At 37.4% G+C, this 16,182-nt stretch overlaps 1 protein-coding gene across 1 annotated transcript in view; it reads left to right on the forward strand.

Annotated features, from left to right (window-relative positions):
• The window catches only part of LOC117793984 (chaoptin), a 74,968-nt gene that overhangs the window by 43,491 nt on the left and 15,295 nt on the right, over positions 1 to 16,182 (forward strand). Inside the window, exons 3-5 of the mRNA XM_034634449.1 lie at positions 11,004 to 11,696; positions 12,072 to 12,164; positions 14,269 to 14,531. Of these exons, the coding sequence (XP_034490340.1) occupies positions 11,234 to 11,696; positions 12,072 to 12,164; positions 14,269 to 14,531 (819 nt within the window). The 5' untranslated portion in view covers positions 11,004 to 11,233. The remainder of the gene's footprint in view (positions 1 to 11,003; positions 11,697 to 12,071; positions 12,165 to 14,268; positions 14,532 to 16,182) is intronic.

Below are 16,182 nucleotides of genomic sequence, written 5' to 3' on the forward strand. Positions count from 1 at the left end.
ATTTTAAGTAAAAATAAATTCATTTCCATGTTAATATGCATAACTAATATGGGCGCCCAAGATGGGCGTGTCCCATGACTATAAAAGGATAGCAGCTGATTCTCCTCTCTCTCTCTCTCTCTCTCTCTATCTATCTCTCTCTATCTGCTGTTGCAGAGCTGCTTCGCTTGTTGTGGTCAGCAACTAATTATAATCAATTCTAATCGTCTTTAAATTGCTACTTTTACTATACGCAGTTGCTGCCTTTTCTGGGCCGCACTTTAAAAGGTGTTGTTGTTGTGTCTGTGTCTGTGGTTGTTGCTGTTGTTGTTGTATTGAGGCTTCCGCCTTGCAGGAGTTGGAGTGGCAACAATTGCCACACGCTCCACCAACGTCGGACCATCATCAACAGCTGCTGCCGCTGCTGCTCAGTTGGCCATTTCGATGTTGTCTTCTCTTGGCCATTTCGAGATGTTGTTGTTATTGTTGCTGTTGTTGTTTAGTATGTGCACGTAACTTTTTTTTAGTCGCGATTTTTATGGGCTTTTGGCTTTTCCGCTTGATTCTATTTTGAAAAGCAGCTGCTTATGGCCTTAAAGCGAATCGACATGGCCAAAAATGAAACGAATTGAAACGGAACAGAACGTAACGAAACGGAATTAAATGAAATGAATCGAAAGCATTTCTAGATATGTGTATTTTCATTAGAAACTTTGCAGTTACATACACGTACACTGCAATCAAACCCATTGGCAACCGCAATGTGTCAGTTTTACACGACAATCTACTTAAAGAGCGACCCGCATATGGACGCTGACAGCGGAAGGATGAGATTGAGACTGGTTGAGACTGGGAAACTCACGAAGTACTCGTATTTGTGTGTGTGTGTGTGTGTGTGGAGTTGTCGGAGCATCCCTTGCTGTTGTTGTTGCTGTTGTTGTTGTCGCTGTCAAATTGACATTTTTCATTTTCGCTTAAAAACCACAAAAACCGCCAGATTGTTTGTCTTAACAGCGGCTGACATTCCGGCGCTGTCAATCACGACTGTTGTGACTCACTTCCCGTTAGCACAGGCTTCGATCAGACAGAGATACCGATATATGGATAGAGAGAAAGAGAGAGAGAGAGAGAAGGAGAGAGAAAGGAATGGCAATGGAGAGGGCGGGAGACTTTTCTCACCCTGCCCATTTGAACTTCATTTGACGTGGAATTTATACCAGCCCAAACACCAGGCGCTAATGTTTCCTGTCACAGGCCGCAATGTCATAGGAGTTGGCATAGAGGAGGGGCTGGCCAATTACCCACACTCCACACACACACACACACTCCAGTGGCATTGGCATTGCCATTCACACGTTCAACTTTTGCCGAAAAGCGTCGCTGATCTGGGCTCCATTTGATGAATGGGCTGTCACTTTGATGAGAAGCAGAGATAGAGAGTGAAATCGAGGGGGGAAGGAAAGTGGTTAGAGCATAGAAAGGCTCAAAAGATACATACATACATAAATCAAATATCAAAAAAAATAAAAATTACTCTGCACAGATATAGACACAATCATTGATCACAAAATGGAGCTTTGAGTTTCAAGAAACAAATCTCTCTATTTTGGATTTGGTGCCCTAGAAACATAGTTTTATTTTTAATCTTTTAAAATCCGTTAAGTTTGATTTACAGGAATACTTTTTTACAACAAATTGTAGCCCAAATTCGTAATCAACGGTCAACTCTAAGATGTTTTCATAAAGAAACCATAGTTGTAAAATTACCGCCTTTTGAGTTGAAAAATTTGATGATTTAAGTCCCTGCTTGAACAGAAATTATGTTTTAAGCACAATTGATTATTAACTTTTGAAGTCCTGGTCCTAACAAAAGTGTTGGTACCAATTCTATAAGGATCGGACTAAAAACACTTAAGATATGCTAATAATAACGTGTAAAAAATCAAAAAAAAAAAAATTTATATTCAATTAAAAAAACAGGAACCAGAAATTGATTTTAGAACTATGGTTTCTTGGTGAAAACATCTTAGAATTGACCGTAGTTTTAGATTTGAAATTACTATTTTAAAATTTTGGGATCTGACAAATTGATGCACCCTAATACAATATAAATAAAGCAAACAGAAAATGTTAACACTAATCTATTATCTAAATAAAAAAAATTATGTATTAATAACTAAATTTCAATTGTTAGTGAAGAATACCAAAAATATCAACAACAAAAATACTGCATAAATAATTATTTATAATCGTTCGGTATTTAGAATAGTGCATTCAAAACTTATTCATAAATATGGCGATATAGACCTCAGATCAAATGTGTTCAGAAATAGTTGTTGTAATTTTTAAAGCAATACAAGCCTCTAAAAGTATGCAACTGGTATTCCTATAGTCGAGGACTCGACTATATCCTTTCCGGCTAGTTTTTAATTGCAATAGAAAAAAAAAATAAAAGTTGTTTTTTTAAATTTCTTGCATAAATATCTTCAAATACTTTTGATTTTCTAAGTTACACATATTTAAAAAATCCTAATCATTACGGTTGCTGAACAAACCATTGCCTTTTCTCAAGATCAAACCAAATCAGTTCATTGCATGCTACAAAGTGTTGCACGTCCCTGCAAGGCAATCTTTTGCTGTTATCACTTGCCAACGCCGCTGATGATGTTTATGACGATGACGATGTTGATGGTGATGTTGATGATGATGTTGATGATGGTCGCTGGCAACATGACCAAATTGACTGACGTTTGCCATTGCTGAAGTAGGTAAGCAGCATGCCTCATGTCGCATTTGCTGCACAAACTGAGTGTAGATGCAGCTAACATCCAGTTACAGCAACACCTACCCCAACTCCCTTCCTTGCTGCCCCTATGCAGATGCTGGTGAGGAGGGAGAAGGGGAGGAAGCTCCGTGTGTTGTTCAAATTAAGTAAAAACCCATATCAAGGCAATGGGAGTGTGTTGGGAACGCGATGAGGGGCGGATAGCCAAGAGGGGGGCGTGGTCTGGGCCAGCTCATGTGTGGGTGTGTGTGTGTGTGTGTGTGTGTGTTGTCAGTGTCTGTTATGTAATAGCATGTTACGTGTATAACTTTTATTATTATGATTATACTTTTGCTTATGCTTCAACTACCATGAGTTTGTTCTTGTTGTTGTTGTTTTGTTTCGTGTTGTTGCTTTTGCTCCTATATGGAGCCAAAGCTGTAGCTGGATCTGGATCTGAAGCTGCGTGGTAGAGGAGATACGTGAAAGTCACGTGAGTCATTAAAATGAAATAGCAGTAGGCAGCCAAGGGAGAGACGAAGAGGAAGGGAGACAGGGAGTGACAGGGATGAAAGAGAAACGAGGAACGAGGAGCAAGAAGCGAGAGGGACATCAAACAGAAACAGAAAAGTTGGCCACAGTGTACACTGCAAAAGCAAACACAGGTGCATAACTCCCTATCGTTCCCTCTCTCTCTCTCTCTCTTTCTGCCACACTTCCTCTCTTATTCTTTCTGTCTGTGTGCATGATGAGATGCTTACTACTATTAACAAAGTTGTTTGTTGTTCTGTTCTGTTTTGATACTATTCTTTAAGTACCCTGCGCCCCTTGACATGGGGTATTATGGCTCTTTGCAAGCTTTTGTGACAGACAGAACAACGCACTATGAGGAATTTTTCCGATTTTTTGGAACAAATTCAATTTTTGAAAGTTATTTAAATACGTTCTTAATAACAGCATACGATCAGGAAATGTCCAAACTGTAATATTACATACCAGAAATTTTAACAGAGCTCGCCACTGTTAAGTTATGCAATTGAAAAGCATAAACTGACAGAATTGTTAGATTTTTCATCAACCTTTAAATTGATAAAACTAATAGATTTTGTCAATAATTCGAAAAGCTTAGCTTTGCAATCTATTCAGAATATATATTCAGAGAGGTTTTTAAGATCTTTGATTGTAAAATTTGGACGTATTGTCCTCGTTGAATATTGAAATGAAATCTCAACTTTAAATTGAAATACAAGAAAATGTCCACATATGTCCACCATAATATTTATTGTATTGTAGACAAATAAGTTCTTGTTACATGCATGTAATTATATTTGGCGATAATTCAGCATTTTGTATGAAAATTAACTTTTTAGCAAGTAACCTCAGATTTCAAAATACATACTTTATTTTCACATGAAACTTTACAAAGGTAAAAAGCAAGGATAGTTATGCTTTTTTTAGCTACTTTAGCACAATACTTGTCAGCATTTATTTTAAGACTATTACACGAATTTTATGAGATAAAAGTTGAAGGTTTTCATTAGTTTGTACATATAAGAATTAAATAGAAAAAGAACGTTTTACAACCGATTTTTCTATATGATATGGTAATCTAAAGTTTATTAAAATGCCAGAAACTTACAATCACTTAAAACTGGTGAGTTTGGAATGAAAATATTGAAAAATAATAAGGTTTTCACAAAAAAATGGTCTTCAACCGATAATTTTTATTATTTCTATATGATATAGTCGTCCGATTTGGATCGAATTTAACCAAAATGTTAGTAGTATAAAACCACACCAAACCTGCAAATTTGGTGCTGATAGCTTGATAAACAAAAAATTTACACATCGCAGAATCCAGAATAAAGGCGGCACCCCGCCCACTTTTCTAGGACATTTGCGTATTGATGTTATATACCCGATATACCAAAAAAAAATCATTCGTTCTCGAGTTATTAATTAATTCCGAAAAAAAATGTCAAAATTCCCCATAGTGCAACGCATAATTTGCTTTGTAAATAAAGAAATTTTAGATTTCGAGCCCTCTCTGTTAATGCTGTTATGCAGGGTATCTCATAATCGAGCACTCTCGAATTGTTTGTTTTTCCCCATTCTTTGTTTTATTTGCTGTCAACGCTAATGTTATCTGAGCTGAAACTTTAAGCCTGAAATAACATGTCACAGTCGCATTCGCAGTCACAGTTACAGTCACAGTCGCAGTCACATTTGCAGTCGCGGCTTGAAATGATCTGTGACTTATTGCCAACGTCATTGCCGGCATTGGAGACCGTCATTGTCATTATTAAAGCCAGTTGTTGTCATGCTTTTGCCTAGGGCAACTGAATTGTTAACTGCAAATTTTGCTTGTCAGTCTGGTGGGCACATCCAATGTCCCGCTGTGCTTTATTCACTTTGACAAATCATCCTCGTTCTGGCTCTAGGTGTTGGTTTATCTTGAGGTCCGTCAATGAACTGAACATCGTCGTCATGCATTGACTTTCACTGCTTAGATCAATGTTGTTAGATACTTACATAAGTGAAGAAAGTAACATTGAATTATTTCAATGACATACTAGTGACGAAAGTACTCGTAGTTATCGATCGCACTTTATTAAAAGGTCAAAGAATAACAGTTTTATCACTTTCTTTTGTCAATTTGTGTTTTCGCGTCTTTTTTTTAATTAAAAATCCAATCAATGTAGAAAAATGGTTATTCCTGAAACTGATTCAGTATTGCTTAAGATAAATCAAAACCAAATCTGAATCTATTTCAGGAATAGTCCTATTGCTCGATTGTTAGCCAATTTATAGACTTGACACCGTTAAACAGTTTTGAAAGTTGTTTAGTTTTAATTAAAAAAAAAAAAAATAAAACCAATGAATATCATTATATATTATCTTGTTCTAAAAATCACAATCATTTATAACAAAATCTTTAATGAAAAAAAAAATACCAATTGAAGCTAATTTTGTTTATTGCATATCAAAATTAAAATTGTGAAATTTTGTATAGGCAGTAACTTGACATACATACTAGCAATATGTAGCTATGTTGATTATACTTCGAAGTTATGTACTACTTAGGATTATCTGACCAATTTTGACTAATTTAACAGAACTTAATTACTATCATAAATACATTATACACATTTATTGTAGGGATACTCAGTTATATAAAAATATTTAATTGACTTTGACAGCTAAAATATCTGAATAAAATTGAAGCCTTTTATAAAACCTAGTCAAAACATACATTCTTATCTTATTGACTAAATACGCTTGTAATTCTATTATTCTGTGACTCTTTGGCAAATTTATAAAGTAGCCCAGTAAATAGATTACTAAAGCTTTAAATAAGCACAGAAAATGTAAGCTTTAATTTATTAAAGGAGAGACACACCACCTACAAACACACACATATCGATAATGCAATACTAAATAATGTCCTGCTATCGGTAGAGCACACATAAGATACATTTATAATAGCCATCATTGTCAAATTTGCACAAGCACAATCTCTGACATGAAGTTTATGAAAGATATTTTAATTAAGACACAGTTAGGTGAGGGGCAGTTCATTTGCGGTGAGGAAGGGGTCAATGATATTGGATATCAGTCGGAAAATGACCAGGGGGACAAGGTGGCTGAAAACAGGAATGCTTAGAGAAGGGGGTTATAATATTCACTGCTACTGTTGTTGTTTCTGTTAATTTGCATATTTGCCTGCAAACGATATACGATATTCATATTCACATTTTGGCTCATTCGGTGCAACGATGCATTCATCTGAGCAACTGCATAAAAATTTGCAAATTCATTGCAACGCCGAAGGAGCTTGTTGTGAGTAAGACCCTCAGGGTTGCATTCATAGCCCCAGGTCGCTTTGTCCTGGCATAAATATGATGTAATATGCACATTTATTAAACAACAAAATATGCTGTAAACAGTCGTTGCAGGTACTAGCAAAAAAAATATTTCAAGAATTTTTTCTATATTCTTAAGTATTTTCCAAAATCTAACAGTATTTTAAATTTACTTATTATTATGTAAAAAACTGATATTTCTTGATATGCTTATTTTAGCGATTCACATTTGTTTGCTCTTATTTATTTTGTTAGGATACCTACTCAAGTGTATTATTATTTAGAAGATCTTAATATTAATTCAGCACACTTGTACCAAGTAGCAGTTAAAACATTTGATGCTCATCTCTAGCAAGAGGGTAGCAATTACAGTTGAGACACGACGGGAGAGAGGGAGATATGCAGATAAAAACTAGTCGGCCGGTGCTACAGTCGAGCATACTCGACTGTCGGAGACCCCGTACTTACTATGGCAAAAACTAATAATGGAAAAAATTAAAAAATATTTAGTTAACTTAAATGCATATTCTATCATACTGGTAATAATGTCTCATAAAACATAAAAGATTTTCATACTAAGACTTGATTTTCGCCCGATCGTTCCTATGACAGCTATATGATATAGTGGTCCGATTTGAACCAACTTTGGACAGGAAATACAAAACCAATTGTTATGCATATTTAATCACTTTGGCTACGATATCTTATTAAACAAAAAAGTTTTTCATACTAAGACTTGATTTTCGCCCGATCGGTCCTATGACAGCTATATGATATAGTGGTCCGATTCAAAAAAGAAACAAACTTGACCTGCCTGCAAGATAGAGGAATCTACATACTAAATTTGGTGTCACTAGCTTTTAAATTGTTCTTATAATTTGGATATGAATTTTTTTTTTTTTCGATTTTTGGGCGATAAAGGGGGCGTGCCAAATTTTGAAACAAACTTGATCTGCTTGCAATATAGAGGAACCTACATACCAAGTTTGGGGTCTCTAGCTCTTATAGTTTTCGAGATCTAGGTGTTCATACAGACAGACAGACAGACAGACAGACATACGGACGGACAGACGGACATTGCTATATCGACTCGGCTGTTGATGCTGATCAAGAATATATATACTTTATAGGGTCTGCCACGCCTCCTTCTGCCTGTTACGCACATATTCGTTAAAAGAAACCTAAAAGACCCCTGTACTTTTTTTAAGTACGGGGTCAAATAAGGTAGAGGCAGGAGAGAAAACAATTGAAACAAAACAAAAGACACAAAAAAGCGAACAGTTAATGACGTTTGGCCAATTAACTGGCATTGTGGCCACATTGGCCATTTATTAATGCATATGGCCTATTTATGTATTTATTTGCGAGTGTTAAGTGAATCGACTCTGAATATTTGATTTCAGTCAACTGCCATCATTCGTTACGATTTCATTGCACATATTCGTTATACAATTACACAGACACAAATAAATTGATTTATATAGAGTTACAAAACGTAAATAGTATCTACCTCGATATCTTTTCCACTGTTAACCGGCTGATCCATTGAACGACTGACCAACAAGTCTCTTTATGCCATCATTTGGCTCGGGCCTGGGCGACAAAATTTTGTGGTAACAACTTCAGTTGTCATGGCCACTAATTGAAAATGCTAACGGGGGATGATAAACAGGGCATAAAAAAGCACAAGCTGAGCACTGAGGCTTATGGGCCAATAGGTAAATCATCTGGGAATCGCTAAAAGCGAAAGCCAATCAACCAATTCCTCCCCTGGGGCATATGTCGTGTCACACTGTACAGGGTACAGGGTACAGGTGAATCTACTAATGAACAAGTTTAATTTCTTTACAAAGGCTCACCACATCAGGTTATACCAAACAACAAATGCTATTATTTCCTTTCATTCAGTGAAGTAAGAGATACTTCTCTCTATCGTATTATTAATATTAATAATAATAATCCTAATGCCAACTGTGAAATCTCTTATAATAGAGATTGCCATGTTTTTCTTGTGTCCATTGTGACCCTCAAGTGGTAATCTCCCCTCACTGTGTCGTTCGGCTTCTAAGGTTGACTAAGGTTGGAGAATAGTTGGATATTCCAAGCATTTTTTTTTGTCGATGACAAGTACTAATTTTAATATAGTGTAAAATCTGTTTGCCTATTTTCCGTTTTATAAAATAGTCATTGCTTCGTTATGAGATATGTTGAAGATTTATATTATTTTATAGTATGGTAAAGATCTTGAAATTAAATTTGAATGTTTTCCACAAAATTTTCCCTCAATAAAAAAGCACTTTCACTTTAATCTTGGAATCTTTTGTTTGTTATTTTTTTTTATTTTATTAAAATTATGTTTTTAGTTTGTTTTTATCAGATTTTTGACTCACCAAATGGAGAAAATTCCGAGAACAAAATAGTATATGCCAATATGACCTTCGTGCTTGTCTCAGCTTTCAAGCAGTGTGTTTCGACCAACCAAAATCAAATATTTAATGCAGTTTATTTTCCATACTTTTTTTTTACTTTTTTTGTTCTATGTGTGCTATGTGCATTTTCTGGCGTTTTAGATGCGACTACCGGAAATATGGAATAATTAATATTCGGTTCGTTGTTGCAGTTCTTTTTGTTTCTCTTTTTGCTCTCTTAATATTTTTATTTTCGAAATTTCCGGCTAAGGCGACGGCGGGCAAGTTGGTAGCCTGGCAAAAGCCGTCGCCGGCATTAGCTGCCATAATTTTAATTGCGTTTAATGGCGCAGGAATTGAATGCGAATGTCGACCGAGATGAGGAGGCGAGGAGAGGGGAGACGGACAAAGACGAGACTAAAAAAACGCATTAATTAGAAAACGAGCAGCAGGAAAGCAAATGGTGGAGAGTGATGCAAAAAAATAAAAAAGGAAAGAAGAGAAAGCCAAAGTAATAATATAATAACAATATACATAGGATGCCAACGTGACCGACACGACACGCCTTCAAACCTAACACCGCCCCCCTGCGGACCGCCGACCACCATTGGACACCCAGAAAGGCAGTAAATTAGGCGCTTGAGACTAAATACCCGCAAAATTCACGCACTTGACACAAATTCCTTTGGGGAGGATGGCATTAAAATTGAAAAAATAAAATAAAATAATAATAACAACTTATCATTCTCCAGTAGATGATGTATGACCAAAACATACTCTGTAGTCAAAAATACATATAGAATCTCGCTCTTAATTGCATAACTTCTATTTCTCTTACACAATCCTTATGAAAGTTTCAGAATATGAAGATACCATATAATGTTAAAAGTGTGCCAAGCTTCAGCGTTATATTGTCAAGTTTAGCTGAGCAAAATGTTTTAAAATATTTGTTAGAGAATAGTGAGAGTTATGAGTTAAAAGCACCTGTTGATGGAGAACATATATATTAAATGTATGTAAGTCTGTTTACTTGGCATCACTAGTGTATCATACCCCTCCCACACCGTTTCAAAGGGTACAGGATATAAAAGGACGAAAAGTGCACAAAAAATGCGGTAAAAGCACGCAAGAAAATAATTCATAATAAAGCTGCTGTGGCGCTGGAATTTGGAATGGGATTCGAGATGGGAATGGCAATGGCAATGCCAATGGGCACGGGGATTGCAGATGGAGAACTGTGAGGGGACTGTACGGTATAGAGGCGGGGGAACTGGGGCTGTTGTAGAAATGCTGAGTAGCTGTTGCTGAGTGGCAGGACAAAATGGCGACCGCCAAGGCGGAAGTGCGCGCAAATGACAAAACGCTGTTAGCCCAAAATATTAGCCAAGAAACGGCAGACGGCCAAGAAGAAGGAGGATAAAAAAACGAAGAAGAAGAAGAAGCAGCAAAAGAAGCATAGGGAACAGCCGCGAAGGAGCCAAACACAATGAACGAAATGTACTTAAATGGGTTGAAAGTGCGTCTGTCGAAATTGCCTAACTGCATAAATGGAAAATATGCAATGAAAACAAGCCAAGGGCGAAACGAAGAAGGAAATAAGTAAAACAATATGAAACTCAACGCCAGTACCCCCCAAGGGATTCTCTTTAAAAGAAACCAGCTTTAAGTAAGGCTAGTAAATATGTTAATTGAAATGAAAAAGTATGTATATTTTATTATTATTATTTATTGGGCGAACTTTAATTGAATCATACAACAAAAACTCCAAGTAAGCTAAACGATTCATTAAGACTTGAAAATTCCACACTCGTATCATGTAACTAACTTGTAGAAGAGATAATTATAGTAACTTAATCAAGTTCTAAATAGAGAATTCTGTCGAATCGTATCTGAAACAATTTTTAAATTTTTTGCACTTTCATTTAAAGTACATAGTTTTCGCTTTAATAGCTAAAACTAATTTCAATTCACTTGCTCTTTTACTTGCAGATGGCGTGCGCTTAAAAACGCGCGAAAAACGCGCGCGATATGTGACAGCAGCAAAAAAAAAACAACGAAATTTAATAAAAAAAAAACAGCAATGCAGCCACGTTGATTGAGACAAGAAAACACACACAAAATACTGAGAATCTACTAAAACAAAGATAAAAAGAGAGAGAGAGAGAGATACAAATATATAGAAAGAGAGAGAGAGAGAGAGAGTAAAATCGAAATCGAAAATGTGCAACGGCAGCAATTTAAGCACGGCGACAACTGCTGCAACGCTCACAAACTTATTAGTGAAATGCACGAAGTCAACAAACGACAACAACGCCAGCAACGACATTGGCAGCATCAACGCTAACAATTGTCAACAGAGCCGAGTTGCAGTGGCAACTGGAACGAGAAGGGGAATGGTAACGGTTACTGGAGGCGGTAACGAAGAGCCACAAAAACAACGAGCAAAACGTCAAAACATGCAGCAGGAGGAAGAGATAGACATAGAGATGGAGATGGAGATGAAGAAGGAACAGGAGCAGCAAAAGCATAATCAGCGGCAACATCAACAACGTCAGGAACAAGGACATCAAGTAAAGCAAATGGCAATGGGGACAAATGCAGAGGCAGTCGCAGTCGCAGTCGCCGTTGCGGCATCCAAAGTACATGAACACAAACATGCATTTGGACGAGACCAAGAACAACGTCGTCGAAATTGCAATAATGTTACCAGAGTGCAGCCTCAGCAAGAGCAGCATTTGAAGCTGCAACAACGTAGCTGTCTCTCGATTGTTCTGTGGCTGACGCTGGCAGCGACAGCAACAGCAGCAACACCTTCAGCAGCAGCAGCAGCAACATCAGCCGTAGCAACAGCAACAGTGTCGACACTTGTGCAACGCTCCGTCCGCTCGCTAAACAGCGGTCACAATAGCCTTGGCAGCGGCATCATCAGCCACAGCAGTGGCAAGAGCAACGCACGGGAGTTGCACTATGAGCTAGGCAGTGGCAGCAACATGGCAGCAGCAGCATCAGCAGCAGGAGTTGCCACAGCAGCAATTGGTGGTGGCATTGGTGTTGGAGTTGGTGGTGGCGGAGGCGGAGGAGGAGCAGCGGGCATCGAATGCCCCAGCTTCGATGATAGCTCGGCATGTCCTTGCTACAAGTTCGAGGATGGTAAGTGCAAATGGGCGAAGGAGGCAACCAACCGAACTAATTAAACGCATCAAAGCCGAGCCGGAGCTAAGTTTATTGCACCCAAAACGTGTGGACAAGCACAATAACAAATCACGGCTGTCCCTCCTTCTAGCCTGCCCCCTGACCCCTCTTTGTAGACTGCATCTCCTTCTCTATTCCTTTCAATTCCATTCCTATTAAAGAGTCCCAATGTCCACACAGTTTGTCTGTCTCTTTCTCTTTCTTCAATGTCTGTCCCTGTCTCTGTGTCTGTGTGTGTGTGTGTGTGTGGTGTGTATGTGTGCAGATTGACCACCATTTAAACACCAACACATGCTCAGCATGCCAAGATTGTTTACTTTGACACCAGAACGGCATCAGCAGTACCATCAGCCAATGTCCTGTCCGCATATGTTCACCACACCACCCCCCCCTTTCCCCACCCCACAAGCACACATAGAACCACACACACAGTGGGCAGAAAGTGCACTAGCATTTTGGGTAAATACGCAATCACAGTACCATGCAGCCAACGAGATCGGCAAAAGATTAGATTCATCCGGCATAATACTAAAGGTAGATTAGAGGCTGATTAAAGTTAGCTAAATATAAATATAGATGCTACTATTATAGCTATTAAAGTATGTGCTTACTGCGTAATAAGTAAAGATGTTTTAAAGCTTTTAGAAGCGTTTCAAATTCTTCCAAATAATATAAACGAGTAACAATAAGTCGCTTAATCTGCGACCATGTTTAAGCTTTTATATCAAAGTCAATAATTACAGCTTGATCAAGGCTTTTATGCTCTTGCATGGTTACATTTGTAACTTTTATCAAACAGTAAAAATAAAAAAAAATGTAAAAAGCTTTTCAAGCCTGTTCCGAATTCCGAAAACGAGTGGAGTGTTTAAAGTTGAAGAGTATTTCAAAAGATTTTTTTTATAAACATCTATAAAATATTGCCCACAACAAACAATGACTAAACCGATCTGTTCTGAATTCCAATCGAAAGTTGCTAGAGCTACTTCAATTGATAAATGAAATTTGAACATCGAAATTTTAGTCTAATTTAGCTTCTTTGTGCTATATTTAACATGAAATATTTAAAATTAATTTTCAAAACTTTAAGAGGAAAATTGAAGATTAAATGTTTTTATTTTGAATTCCTGACAACTCTGGTTCATATCGATATGCACAAGCCAGGCAATCAGCTGGTCACAAAAAAATAAAGTGCAAAAATGCAAACAATCAATAACAATAATTGCCGGCATTTTGCAGAATTAAATTAGCAATTTATATTATTTTAGAAATTTCAACTTTTTCATTGGCTAAAACAGCTGATACGGTCGATGACTTACTGCTATCGAAAAGTTTTCGAAACCGAGTTCGAAAAAGTAAAAACAAGTCCATTTCGGTTGGAATTTGGAACAGAAATAGTAAAATGTTCGTTTTCGTTTCGTTTTTACTTTTTGAAAACGTTCGGAATTCGGAACAGGCCTGTATATTTGAATTTGTAAACTAGCTGTTGATCTTTCATGTGCTTACAAAATTTTCTATCACTCTGTCCCTATTAGTATCACTCTCTTAGCTATGCATTCATGTTTAAGTAACTTATAAAGTCTTTATTTTAGCTTGCTTGAGCTTTCAATAGATTTAAAAGCTCTACTTTAGTGGTAATATATGCACAGTGACAGCCTTTTAATACCAATTGTGCATCCTTGTTTTGTGAGTCAACTGTGAATGAAAACCATATTTAAATACACCCAAAACTTGTCTGATTACGCTTACGTTTTTGATATTAGGGTGGCCATTTTCTATGGGGCGCCATTAACTAATAACAACTTGCTGCAAGGATAATAATATAGATTACAAGAGCTGATAGCCAGACAGATGGCCGAGAGCAGCAATAATCATTGTGTATTGAGAGTCAGCCAGCTGAAAGTGATGCCCAAGGATATGAGGCATATGGACAAGGACTTGTACATGGAGTTGTCTAATTGAAATGCGACGCACACACAGTGTGTTGATGTTCTTGTTGGTCTTGTTGTTGATGTTGATGTTGATGATTTGTGATTTGAAATTGAAATCTTCTTTTGCTTCGCAGGCCTTTTCCTTGAATGTCCTGGCACGACGGCATTGTCTCTACGGTCCACACTGGAACGCGTCTCGGCGCCAATTCACTCGCTCTCCATCTACGATTTTGATCGGTCCGTGACGTCACTGTCACAGGATGTCATCCAGCCGGGTGTGCACATACGCCACCTACAGTTCTCGCACTCGCACCTGGAGGCTCTTAAGGAAAACAGTCTGCGCAATGTACGCGGCAGCCTCGAGTCTCTCAGCATTGTCAATGGCAAATTAACGCAGGTAAGCAGCTAATAAATCAAATTGCGTATACGCCATGTGCGACGCTTCTTTCATTTGCAACACACAAAGTATGAGGTGGGGCAAGTGAGGCAAGTGACACTCCAGCAGGTAGCGTGGAGAGTGCAAGTGGAAAGGGGAGACGCCACTGTCGTCCACAAAGTGAGTGAGTGAGTGAGTGAAAAATGAACAAAAATGGGGCAAAGGCATCGCGTCAGACACCAAAATAATTGCATGCAAATTTATTGCTCTTCACAACAATTTGCTGCTGTTGCTGCTGCTGTTGCTGCTGCTGCTGCCAGTCTCTTGTGCAATATGCTTAGTGTCATGACAGTGGCAGACACGCCCACACAACGCCCCGCCGGAAATGCCGTAACTAACGGTGTGACGATCATTTGCTGCCTGCTCGTGATACATGACAGACAAAAGGCAACAAAAACAACAGCAGCAACAACCAGTTAAAGGCCATGTATAAGTAAAATTTGCATTTATAAAAAGGTGTAACTAAATGTACGTTAAGGGCTGTCTCTTAATAACAACCAAGCTTCTAAAATACACAGACACTGCATTCATTGATATATGCTTTTTTTTATAAATATTTACAAATATTTTTTTGTAAAATATGTCCAAAAGTATGCAATGAATTTTTAAGTTTTTCTTTTCATAGTGGCGTGTATGTAAATATTTGTTGCATACTCTTGGGCTGTCATTAAATTAAACGGTGTGAATATTGGCTAAAATGCAACGAACAGTTAATTGCTTATTTAGATAATGAAAAATTTAATCTTTGTTTTGAAAGTGTAAAACTCGGACATTTCAAGCTATTTTTTTGTATAAGTGTATATTAAAAAATTATACTAAAGAAGCTTTCATGAAAGTATTTGCTTTTTCTATTTAGAGACGATTTTTCCGGTTTAATTTGGCAATTTTCAAGCTCAGTTCAGGAAAAAATCAAAAACAGTGGACAGCGACTGTATTTTTTTAAACATATTTCGCTTTTAAAAGCTTCTTTTTACCCAAATAAAAATATACACTTAAATATGAAAATGTTCGTCGTTCTTTCTACATTATTTATTTTTGCAAATCAGTTGAATTTAGAATTCGATTAAATGTAAATTTAAAGAATTTATTAATAAACGCAGAATTTGCTGTAGAATATAAACCTTAAACTGGCAACACATTTGTTAGGTGGTGTGAATTTCGAATTTTGGTGGTTGAAGTGGAGTTTTTGGTGGTGGTGGTGGTGCAGCTGAAGCTAAAGCTAATTAGCAGCACCAACATACGGCGCCAATAATGTTCAACAAAGTTGGGCAACCGAAAAAATGCAAATGGCTTTCTAAGCCATTAAATTTGGAAAACAGCCACCACAGCAACAGTGGCAGCAACAGTGGCAAAAGCAACAATGGCTACGTAAACCCACCAAGCGGTGCTTCGGCAGCCATAAAAAGTAATTTGCCGCCGCGAAATAACAAACGATCCAAAGCCAAAAACAATTGCGTTCAATAAAATAATTTTGCCGAGTGGCAGACGGATGAAAGGCAGCCAGCCGGAAACATGTGTTGAAGGCGTTGCCACGCCTCCAGGTCCAACAAAATTGGTTGTACAATGTACATGGACATACATAGCTGCAATTACAGAGTAAATAGTGCTACTC

This window comes from Drosophila innubila, chromosome X, assembly GCF_004354385.1.
Source record: "Drosophila innubila isolate TH190305 chromosome X, UK_Dinn_1.0, whole genome shotgun sequence".
Lineage (NCBI taxonomy): Eukaryota > Metazoa > Arthropoda > Insecta > Diptera > Drosophilidae > Drosophila > Drosophila innubila.